The following is an 11,537-nucleotide window of genomic DNA, read 5'->3' as shown; positions in this document are numbered from 1 at the left end:
TCTCTCGTTTTGGCCAGATGTTTACATTTTAATTTGACAAGAGTTTGTGTGCAGGCAGTTTCACTTCTGCGCTGATGGGCGGTTTCACTTCCCAGTCGCATGTGCTGTCATGACGACACCCCCCAATGCCTCCTCCAGCCTTGCAGGGGGCTCTGTGCTAATCCCTTCCTTGACAATGTGTGTAAAAGTGCAGCCACCACTGCCACTGCTGCTCCACCGGTTGCCTGGAAGGCACCTACCTGGTGGCCCTGCTCTACTTCAGAAACTTGGATTTAAAATGCACTCATCTGAAATGCTCATGTCTAAAGTGTTAGACACGAGGCATCAGTCTCAGCTGGATTCCTTTGGGTTCCTTCCCTCAGGTTACTACTTCTGCTACCTTCGTATTACTTTTCCTGTGAATGTGCTTCAGCAGAGATGCCACAAAAGCACAATTTATTCTGCTTAGAGTAACAAAAAAAAATGGCAGTTAAGTAGCAGGAGATACCTGCTACTTAATGGCCATGACTAAACGGTCATGGCCATTTATCAGGAAGGGAGCTGCAGCAGAAGACAGCTAGGAGAATAACTTTGAGCCTATGCGAAAGGACATGAAATGAACTAACTGAGGAGAAGAAGCACAGGGTTAAGAGATTTGGGACCGAGGTGGCAAGAAGGACATCTCTGAAAACACTGTGTCCTACAATAGCCAGCTTAGGGTGACACCCAACAGTTAATGTGGATGTTAGTCACTTTTCTATGCCACCATCAACAGTCCACAAACATACAAAACCACCAGGAATCCCCCTATATTGTAATGTTGTCTAATTTCAGAAGAGAGACTATTTTAAGCTGTGGTAGGAATTTGGCTGGCACGAACATTATTTGTACTTTAGTATCCTCAGGTCTAAATCCTCTGTAAATACCAGCTTTTAAGCTTTGTGATGGAGGTGGCATATGTATACGTGTGTATGTGAGGGTGTGCACCAGATTTATAACAAAGTCTGACAATATGAAAAAAAAAGGGTGCTTCTTCACTCTCTTCTGAAATACAACTCAAGTGACCTGTTTTAACTGAATTTTTGGGGTGGGATGCCCTCTTAGACTGAAAGCCTGCAGATCAAGTTTGCAAAATAGATTAAGGCATTAAAAGACTGGGATGGGGGGGAAGACCTTTTAATGGAAAAGCCAAGCAGCCTCTAACTATAAGTGGAGTTGCTGCAGTAACCACTATAAAATTCTTATGAACTTGGGTGGAGACAATAATTACAGCAGAGGAAGAACAAGATGCTATGGGGTGCCCAGCCTTTGCAGCAGAGTGGCAGCACAAGAAGATTACAGTTTGAGTCTTAAGATGCAATGCTTATTGTCAAAATATTTCAAGAGGTAATACACACGTAATGTATACAAATGACATGTCACTAATATCTAAACACAGATTTTGAGAGTAGAATTATTTCTTCCCCAGGAATTAGTCTACTAGAAATCTCTTATGCCCCTATGAGTGGGCTACCCCAAACCCTGAACCTCTGCTTTCAAGCCACGACCTATAGCATATCAGGGAATTCCACTGTTGGTGTTTTGTTTTGTTTTGTTTTCTCAGTACAGTATCATTTTAGTTTTAAATGAAGTGCTTCTCTATACCAGAGCTTGGGCTGTTTATGAATAAGTATTCAGAAGTTACTTAGCCTCCACGAAGTGCATCCAGCTCTAGGACAGAAAGGAGAAATGATCATTCGGCAGATTGCTGTATCACTGCTGGAGGGTTCAGGGAAAGGGAAAAAACAGCAACGGGAACACCAGATGGAAAGGACAGTTCAAAACGAAGTTACTTAAATGCAAAGCTACCAGCTTCTCACAGAAAATGCCTTGGGATCTTTAAGCCTAATAACAGTCCTTAACCCAGCTATAATTTCAAACCATTAATAATCTTTTTGAGGCAGAAATTATCACCCACACTTTACAGGCGATGACAGAGACATGAAAAGGTTAAGGCCCCGATTCACAAGAGGATTTAGCTGCCTTAAGTGGGATTCAGGTTTGATTTAAATGCTTAAGTCCAAAATTACACCCCTCACACCTCCCGCCCCACCATCCAGGTGGTGCCTAGCAGCAGCAGTGGTGGGTATCTGAGGGAGCTTCCCCTGCCAAACAGCCCCATGCCCTCGAGGCTGCAAGCTCAGCCTCCAGGAGGAAGCACCGCAGCATGGTCAGTTGGCCTGAACCCACAGTCCGAGCCTTCCTCTGCCCCTTCTCCTCACGGAGGTTTGGTTCAGGAGCTGCCGCTTGGGGCTCACCCACTGACAGCCTCTCATGGCGGCTGCCTTAAGCATTAATGGCGTTTCCACAGGGAAAGTCTCCACTTTGTAGGATGCACCTCAGATGTACCCTTCGCACCTCCCTGAAGGGCCATGGACAGATGGCTCTGGTAGGGTGCAGAATCCTCAGCGCTGGTGGCCCCAGTGGCTGGAGGTCTTCAGGAAGAAAAGGTCCTTCAGGCAGAGGGGTGCTGCCTGCGTGGCTCTCGGGGCTGCTGGCTGCAGTGTTTGGGGTGAAGGAGAGCACCTCATTCCACTCACTTCTCCAAGGACTGCTTCTGTATTTGAACCCATGATTTCTTCATCCCTCGAAGCCCTGTTCTCACCCTTTGCCTAATCGTCAGACCAGGAAAACCTCGATGTAATGGGTGTTGTGGTTTTTGGCAGATCCTGTTCAGAGGCACCTTCCTTTCATGGCACATTGTCCCATGAACCTAGAAAAAGCCCTTTGAGACCTGGATTTTGCCTCGGTTCCTCTCTCTTTTTCCAGCACTGGCTTTCATTTGGGACCAGCCCAAGTCTGGCTACCTGTCCAGCCAGGTGCTGGCATACCTCAGTGCTCTGGTACGGTGCAAGAGCCGGGAACAAACATGTTCCTTGCCCTACGGAGCAATGAAGATGATGACCTCTCAGCATGGCTGCAGGCAGAGGCACCAAGTACAGGGAACAAGGAAGGTGTGGGTTCACTGGAAGAGCAACATGCTGCTCTGAATACGAAAGGCAAGGAGCACTTTCGTGATCATCAGGGCCATTTTAGCAAGTGAGGGACTTCCGCCTGCAGTGGCCTAAAGCAAGTGAACACCAAAAGACAACCTGACAAGTCACTTCTTCAGTAGCTAGCTGAGCATGGGAGTGTGCACCGGGACTGTTTACTCAGAGTTCATTTTCTTAGAGGAAGGACTCCTTGTGCTGTCATTACGCTAATGCAATGCACATTGATTTCAGAGCTCTGAAGAGGTCTGGGGTCACTCGATGGATATCCATGCAGTCAGTGATGGGGGAGATAACACTGCCATTACGAACTCAGAACCTGCCAAGTTCCACCAGAGACAACTTTCAAACGCAGAGAAACCCCTGTGACCTCAGATATGGTCGTGGTTTCACTGCAGTTGTGGTGCATGAAGTCTAGCCTGTGGAAACTTTGTGGCCTTGGCAAAGTGTTCCCTCCAGCTCCTCCCTAAACTTCAGGGAACTGATGCACATACCCGCTGCTCCAAGCACCGCCCCACCAAAGAGCTCTTACAGCATGAAGCCTTCAAAGCAGCAGCTTCCCTTTGCCTTGCCTCAGTCTCCGGAACGTCCTCCCCATGCATTGCCTGCTCCCTCCCTGCACCACTCGGCAGGTAGCTCCCCATCCCCGCAGGGAACAGCAGGAAAGGGTGGGAAGAATTTAGGATAATTCCTAGCAGCACACTGAGGCCAAAACCTGCTCCCGTGATAAAGGCTCACAAAGGAATACCAACCTGTGCTGAGAGGCAACAGCTCTCAAAGGGGACAGGCAGGAATAGCACCAATACAGGAAAGAGGACGAGACAGAGATTGATGTGGGACAGATGAAGAGAATAAGGTCGACTTGGAGAGGCAGAGAAAACTGTGTTGAAATACGGTAACAATGGGAAAATGGGAGAAGCAGGAGGGGAGCAAAAGAGTTGGAGAGTCACACAGCATTAAGGTAAAAAAAGGCTATTTTTTCTCTGCTGCTAAAGGGTTTTTAGAAGGGAACAGAGACTGATTCAGACTGCTGAGGGTTTATGCACATGACTATCCTGGAAAAGATTCTCCTGACAGCAGTTGTAAGCCCAGACAAAATTGTAAGCATCCTCGCTTCTGCTAATCCTGAATAAGCTGACAAGAACTGCACGCTTTAGGACAGTCAGCTAAAGTTCACTAGCCAGACCTGAAGCCAAGGTCCTAATTCATCTCAGGTCCTAATTCATCTCTCAGAATGATTTTATTTTGGCGACAAAACAGCAGCTGTTATTTGAGTTGTAATACAGGTACGTACATATATAGGTACATAGGTATGCACAAAAACAAGTATTTTTTTTACCAGAACTCATGCAGCCTCTGAGGAAAGGCACAGTAAAATAAAAAAAAAAAAAAAAAGGCAAAATAAACCCGAAGAAAAATAAAAGGGTAAACAGATCTCTTGAAACTGTCTAACCTTTTCATATCGAGAGGCACTTTTTTCCCTCTAAGTAGTATCCTAGTAAACCCAATTCCTATTCCTTTTAGCATGGAAAAAGAAAAACAGGAGAAAATGCTCAGAGGACAGTGTCTGCCTCATCCTCATCTTTAGCCCGAGTTTCAAAAGTGTACAAGCAGAGCTCTGCAGAACCAAAAAATAGATTTATTGTTATTGGACTGAGGGCAGTGGTTCAGCACTTGGCATGGCCACTGTTTACAGCAGTAATGCTCCCGGAGACAGGAAGTTCTCCAAATCGCTCTGCCATTATTTTTCTCCTGTTGACGCTTTCTGATCGAGACTTTTTTCGCCCAGACGAAATCTGAAGTAACCCAGCAAAGAGTGTTTGGGAGCTGGCAAAGCCAGCCACAGTCATGCTCAGCCTCACAAACCACATGATGTTTTTCGAGTCAAACCCCCGTGCGGAGCTGCATCATACTTATACTTTCTTACACAATCAGCAATTCATGCAAACCCGGCTGCATGGAGCGACTGTGTGTCGAAGATGACTCGGGCACTGGTGTAGTGAGAAAGTCTTCTCACCTCTCCCTCCCCTCCTCCTGCTATTACGTCCTCGCCAAAAGCCAGCACGGAGGCACTGTCGTTTTGAAGGGGCTGGGTTTGCTGATCAATCTAAAGCCGACCCAGGCTATTTGGCTTGAAATAGGCATCGACTCCTCTGTACCAGCACAGGGAGCCTGCACGCTGAATTCTTCCACGGCTACTCGGTTTACACAGGAATCTTGATTAAAAGTAACAGCACAACCAAGCAACTGTGAATCACTTAAACATAAATCAGCACTCCTGGCCTCAGTGGTGGGAGAAGAGCCCTGTGATAAACACCGACCCTCTGACACACACCAGCGGTAAGGACCAGCAGCGTGGCCCCTTCTTTTGGTTGCTTCCCTTTCCCAAGGGCCATACCAGCCTTGCCTGTGCCCAGCACAATAGCAGGGCTGGAGGATGGCTCAAAGGAGCTGCCCATCTCCCTACAGCCAAACCACCCTCCTGCTGGCTGCAGCATCCTGACAGCACCACATACTTATCAATCCAAAGTATAAATAAGTGGTTGGTTTTAAACCCTAAGAATTTAGTCTTTTTTTCAGTTTTGATTGCTGTTGGATTTCTTCTATTTTTGTCCTGTCTGGCAAGAGCAGTTCATTGTTACTCCAGTATCTGATACTGTGTCCCCTGAAGCATTCCAATGGCTTGGACCAGGACCCAGCCGGCTGCTTAATACTGATTTTTACGATCCTGTTGAATAGCCTCCTCTTCTGTTTTGCACATACTTTTAATAATTTTGAATGTGTTTAAGTAAAAAAAGAAACCAAATTTTAACGAAATGCTCAAATAATACAACCACAAGCTGAAGCTGCACAGAAGGAGCAAAATTCTGACTTCAGAAAGATTAATTAAAATAAATGGACTCAGAATCCAAGCCAGCAATTTCTGGAGTTTAAGTATTTTTAAGATCCCAGCTTAAAACTTATTTTTCTTCCCCAAAATGATATCCAGAAGGAAGAGTCCTGATAGCAGAAACTGCTGGTTATGCTTGGTAACCTCTCTCTCGTCTTCTCCTACCAGTTACACCTGTGAAAAACGAGTACTTCTTTGGCTCTGTGGAAACTGAAAACTCTCACAAAACTTACTCATCACTCTAATCCCGATAGCTAGTAGGCAACATACACATAGGCTCAATTTTCAGTCCTTCCCAAGACGCAGTTTTTAAAAAGACCTTGCTGCAGAGCTATCATGAAGCTCCCACTCTTAGCTTCAGATTGAGATCTCCTGCAACAAGCCAAGACACTTCCCCTTTTATTTACTATTATGATAACCTATTAATAATAGTTTTCATCTGGAAAACATGTTTATTTGTTAGCGTTTTTTTAATGTTACGTTCTACAAAGATGATAGTTACTGGGATTAATGATTCCATGAGGAAAATATGTAATGCCTACCAAGCCATGAAGCTTTCCCTCTCCAAAATAACTATTTATTTTTAATTTTATCCAATGAACCTCTATGGTGTCAGGCATTTTGCATCAGATTTATTTCATCATAGTAACCTAAACTGGTTCATTATACATTAAGAAAACAGTAGTAGCATTTTGAAGGTTGAAGTGTTTATGAACGGAGGGAGAAAAATAAAGATTAATTTACTTTAGCCAGGTAATCAGGTGAGGGGGGCTGAGATTGGCTTAAGTTTAAAACTACATTTTTCTTTCAGAAATTACTTACCAGGCTTACAAGCCAGACAGGCAGGTTTTCCCAGTAGCATTCTCAAACTAGGGTGAGGAATAGTAACTCTGGAGCCCAGCCAATTCCAATGTAAATCTGTTTTGTTCAGGAAAGCGAGCCAAATTGCTTTTCTACAACATCTCAATGTCTTGGGTGACCTGTGATATTCTCAGCTCCCATTCTGGGTGTCAAGAAAATCAAGTGCCCTTTGTTTTTTCTGTAATTCTGAACAAGAGGCAGAGGCAGAGCAACATGGGGCAACTACTGGCTGTTAGATGTGAAATGAACGCTGAAATGCAGTTTGGTTCTTTAAGCTTTCGTGAGTGTTTTGGTGTGTCTGCTCTGGCTGACAGGCAGAATCAGACCCCCAAACAGGGGGAATTGCTGTAACTCTCTCACAGTCAGCACACAGCCACTTATTCACTGAGGTGAAAATGTGGATGACAGTCTTACATTTGAAACAGCTGTCAGACTGTCTTGCTAGATTTCATGTAAAGCCCACATAAGGATATTTAAGTATCAAGAGTGTCAAGAATGACAATTTCCTGCTCTCCTAGAAGGGAGAGAGTGGTGGCTTGCCATCAGTTCAGCAAGGCTTGTAATGGGGATGGTTGCATCTGAGCGACAACCAATGCACAGGGAACTGTCACTGGTAAAAGCTGTTCCTCATTCTCCAGCTGGGATTTTGTATCACCTGGAGTACATACACAAAAAGCGTCCACTCTGACCGTAACCGACGTGAACTTTCAGTCACTGTTCACATAATACTCCTGGAATAGCATTATCACTAGTGGCCACTGAAGTTATTCAAGCTCAAGTATTACACAGCAAACAAAGTTTCGGTTAATTTTCCTCTAGCGAAGTATCAAAGGAAGCAATGCCCTTTGAAGCAGCTACCTTATACTTTAGGCTTTATACAAGTTCAACAGAACAGCACCTCAGAAATCCCATACCAAATGCACACAATCCCCACCTTTTGAAAACAATCCCCTGTTCCAGAAGTAAACAAAAGCATACGTTAGTCACTTGTTCCAAAGATGGGCAGCCAGTGGAGGTGATGAGATTTAACCTCGAAGACTGACTAATAGCAAGCAGCGTTCCCAAATCACTCCATTTCTTAAAGGATCCCAAGCACCTGAATACCATAAGACAAACAAGGTTTATGTCTGTGCATGAGTGATCAGCTGCTAGCAACCACTTACAGCAGGGTAAGGGGCTCAACTATGCTCCCCACCAAGTTTTCTGTATGAATAGGGTCTCTTCACTCTCAGCCACTGGATTTTGACCTTGAAACTCACAGAGTTCACTGTTACAATTTCTAGCTTCATTACCATGGCCAGGAACTGAACTACAGGTTTGTTTTTATTAGCTTCTCTGCCACTTTGCCAGCTGTTCATTTGAATCTTCTAAACAGTCATCTCTGAATCATAATGCAAATTCCATTTACTGAAAAGGTGGTACCTTTAATATAACAAATGAACATGTTTAATGACTGATACTTTTAGACATTACAGCATCTCTCATGTTTTCAGTAAATGGATATAATTTTCTCTGCATTACCCTATTATTATTCTTTGCTAGCATTACAAAGCTACGTTCTCAGCTGCGGGTGTTTTCCACCAAGTGCATTTTGAAGACAGCCCAAACAACATGATTTAGAAGACATGTCCCTGTGTATCCTCAGCTAAAAATGCTGCAGGATACAGAGGGACTGGATTGGCATTTTATTCTTAAAATGTATTTACTGCTTGCACCTATGTTTCAACAGGGCCGTGCTCTTCCACAATTACTGACTGTATTTATATTGGAAGAATATCTACAGATGCATTTCACTTCAAAGGCAAATAAAGGCTATTGTGTATAATCAGGAAAAACTTCCCTGGTCTGAAGCATGACCCATCTCCCATTTGGAATAAAACATTTTGAGAGTTGAGTGAGCAGAAGTGGGTCACCTTTGTAACTCTCCTGAGGCATGCTCTTAACTTTGTTCGTGTTTATGAGGACCATGCGTGCAATCACACATCAGGAGATGGCTCAGATGCTTGCATGGGAGAGAGGAAGCCCTTAGCACTCAATCTGGTTCAGAGAGATAGCATCGCACAACTTGCTTAAAAAGCTAGTATACAGAAACCTACTTAAGTGCAGTAGACACTTTTATTTTGATTTGTGTCACAGCACTGAACTGTCCCTAAATAACACTCCTGTGTTTGGAACAGCATGATGTTACATTCTGATTTTACTTAAAGATACGAATGAAACAGAAGAAAAGTACATAAATATCATATGGAAGTTGTGATAGCTTTTCATTCTTGAAGCTCCCTGGCTTCTCTTCTGTGGGTTTGACTGAGCCCCCATGACCCATGCAAGGGACGCCACTCAAAGAAACAAGGGCAGTAACGCAAGAGGAGTGTTTAAAATAATCTTGTAATAGAAAGGTAAACACAATTGCTCGGAATTTATGGGTTTTAAAATTATGGACTGGAGCCAGAGAGTGAAGTTGCGAAGGGTCCTTCTGTTGATTTTATGGGCTTCTAGATCAAGCTTTGTACACCTGCTCACTCATATGCGGCGTAAGCCCCATGTGTCAAGTACTGACTGCAGCTTCCTAAAACCATTAAATATAGTTCTAGTCTAAGTCAACTTTGACTCTTATTTGTTATTTATGCTTATAAGGCCTTTTTATTTACATACTGGTAATTACTGGTTATTACGGAGATACGGCAAGCCAGATACTAAACTCATCTGTTCTGTTTTGATTTGCCCTATCCATTTTTGCAAGAGCACATTAAATAACACGACTACTGCATATTGTTCTACATTTATTTCAGAAAAGTAAAAAAAAGTGCCTTGTGCCTTCACCGGCTTGTGATGAACTCAGAAAATTTTTAGATCTATGCAGGAATTACTCGTAATTTTAGGTTGACTCACTCTCTTGCGGAGACCAGCTTTTGCAGAGAGTGCCTGGGAGCCCCAAAATGGTTGTGAGTCTTTACAGAAGCTGAAAATTCTCATTTTAACTTGAAAATATGCTATTTAACCTTGAATATGGGCAATACTGTGCTGTTCGAAATTTGATGGGCCGGCTTCTGGAGTCAAATGTGATTTTCTGTCTATGTGAGGTTTTTGGTTTTTATCAAATGAGATTACACTGTTTAAAAATTGAGGTAACACGGAGGACAGGCTAGGATAAAACAAAGAAAAGCATACAACTAATTCTGTGCCTTTGGAATTGGCCTACATCAGATCCTGCGGCATTCGCTGCTGCAGAAAACTCAATAACGGCATCTTCAAATTCCCTCCGCATAACCTGAACTTGACATAAACGGCGAACAAGACCCAAGTGTAGTTGAGAACAAACACATACCTCTTCCACTTCTACCCACAAATCGGAGGTCATTGAACCTTGCTACTTGGTTTTTCATGGCAGCTGTGGCATTTCTGAGCTCTGCAGAGTAGTTTTCATCGTTTCCAGCCATCACCGTTACCAGCGTCCCATCGGGCACGTCTCCCAAGGCCACCACCTAGAAAACCAAGGGGCAGAAGCCTCAGCTTCCTCACGCGACATTTAACATTTAACAAGTAACATGATAAAATAGGAAAAAGCAGCAACAGCAAAAATCTATGCAGACTAAGAAGCTGTTTGGAGAATCGCTTATATTCCTAGTTTGCAGAGCTACAGAAAAGTTTTTTACATTGATGCAGCTCTGAAATGAACAGTGTAATTTGTGTACTCTGACACGGAAAATACATGAAATAAGCCTTCCAAGATATACTTCTGTAATTGTCAACAAATAAATCCAAGTAACAGGAGCTGATTCTGGTCTGATTTACATCAGTAGCATTACTTCTAAGCTCCAGCGGAGTCAGCATAACGATGGAAATGTAATGTAAAATTCCAAAGAAAACAAAAACAAACCCATCGTCTCATGGAGGCAGAGGGTCAGAGTCCCCACAGCTGCACTAGCTGCCTACCTTTTCATCCCGCTGCTCTGAACAGAGCTGCCCCAGCACAAATTCAGAGTGAGTCCAAGGAAAAGCAGGCCTCAGTCAAATGCTTAATCACAACTTTCCGAACAATTTCTTTTTTTCCTTTAGAAGCCTGAAAGCAAATTATTGACTTAAAACCTCACCCGCAACCTGATGGATGGAAACCGTGATCTGAACTAATGAAATCTGCAATCGCTCAGCCAAAGGCTTTCACCTGCTCTGAAATGTTTGCACCGTAGCTCCTTAGTGCCAGGCATCTATCAAACAAATATTTAGGAACACAGGATTTGCTGCCTTTTTGATGCAGTGTGCTGACAGATATAGAGATTTCTAACCTTAAATTTTCTGTCTCGTGTCTATGACATAAAATGATGAAAAAAGTAACTTTATCTTATCTTCTCGAGCAGGACTGAATTCTCAAAGACTTTTACCCTGCTACAATTGAATGAATATCTGGTATTTCTCTTGATTTACTGTGGCAAAAGTAAGAGCTTGAATTAGGTCTCCTACTATACTTTTTATAGATCCCGTTTCTGTTCCCTCACTTAAGTCTATAGTAGCAACCTCAGGACTACTACCAAGAAAAGAAAAAAAAGAAAAAAAAGAAAAAAAATCTAGCTAGTTTTTATTTCCCCTTTTACACGTTCTAAAAGGAAGTAGTCCTGCATCATGTCCTCTGAGTTGCAGCTCGGTATTTTTCCTTCCTCTTAACATTTTCTAGCTTATGTCCATGCAGTTAAAATTGGCTGAAACTCGTCACGGTCTGGTCTTATTTCTATTAGTTTCTAATTACACTTGTTCTTTGCACACAGGACCAGCAGTGCCTTTAC

The 11,537-nt window shown here is 43.3% G+C and overlaps 1 protein-coding gene across 1 annotated transcript in view; it reads right to left on the bottom strand.

The window, feature by feature from the left end:
- Positions 1 to 10,264, bottom strand: part of LOC104404367 (runt-related transcription factor 2-like) — a gene marked incomplete at both ends in the record, with an annotated part of 17,210 nt that extends 6,946 nt beyond the window's left edge. Inside the window, 1 exon segment of the mRNA XM_010012784.1 lies at positions 10,085 to 10,264. Within this exon segment, the coding sequence (XP_010011086.1) occupies positions 10,085 to 10,264 (180 nt within the window).
- Positions 10,265 to 11,537: the final 1,273 nt, after the last annotated feature.

This window comes from Nestor notabilis, unplaced genomic scaffold, assembly GCF_000696875.1.
Source record: "Nestor notabilis isolate BGI_N333 unplaced genomic scaffold, ASM69687v1 scaffold34514, whole genome shotgun sequence".
NCBI lineage: Eukaryota > Metazoa > Chordata > Aves > Psittaciformes > Psittacidae > Nestor > Nestor notabilis.
The sequence above is the reverse complement of the archived record's forward strand: the minus strand, read 5'-3'. Positions and strand labels throughout refer to the sequence as shown.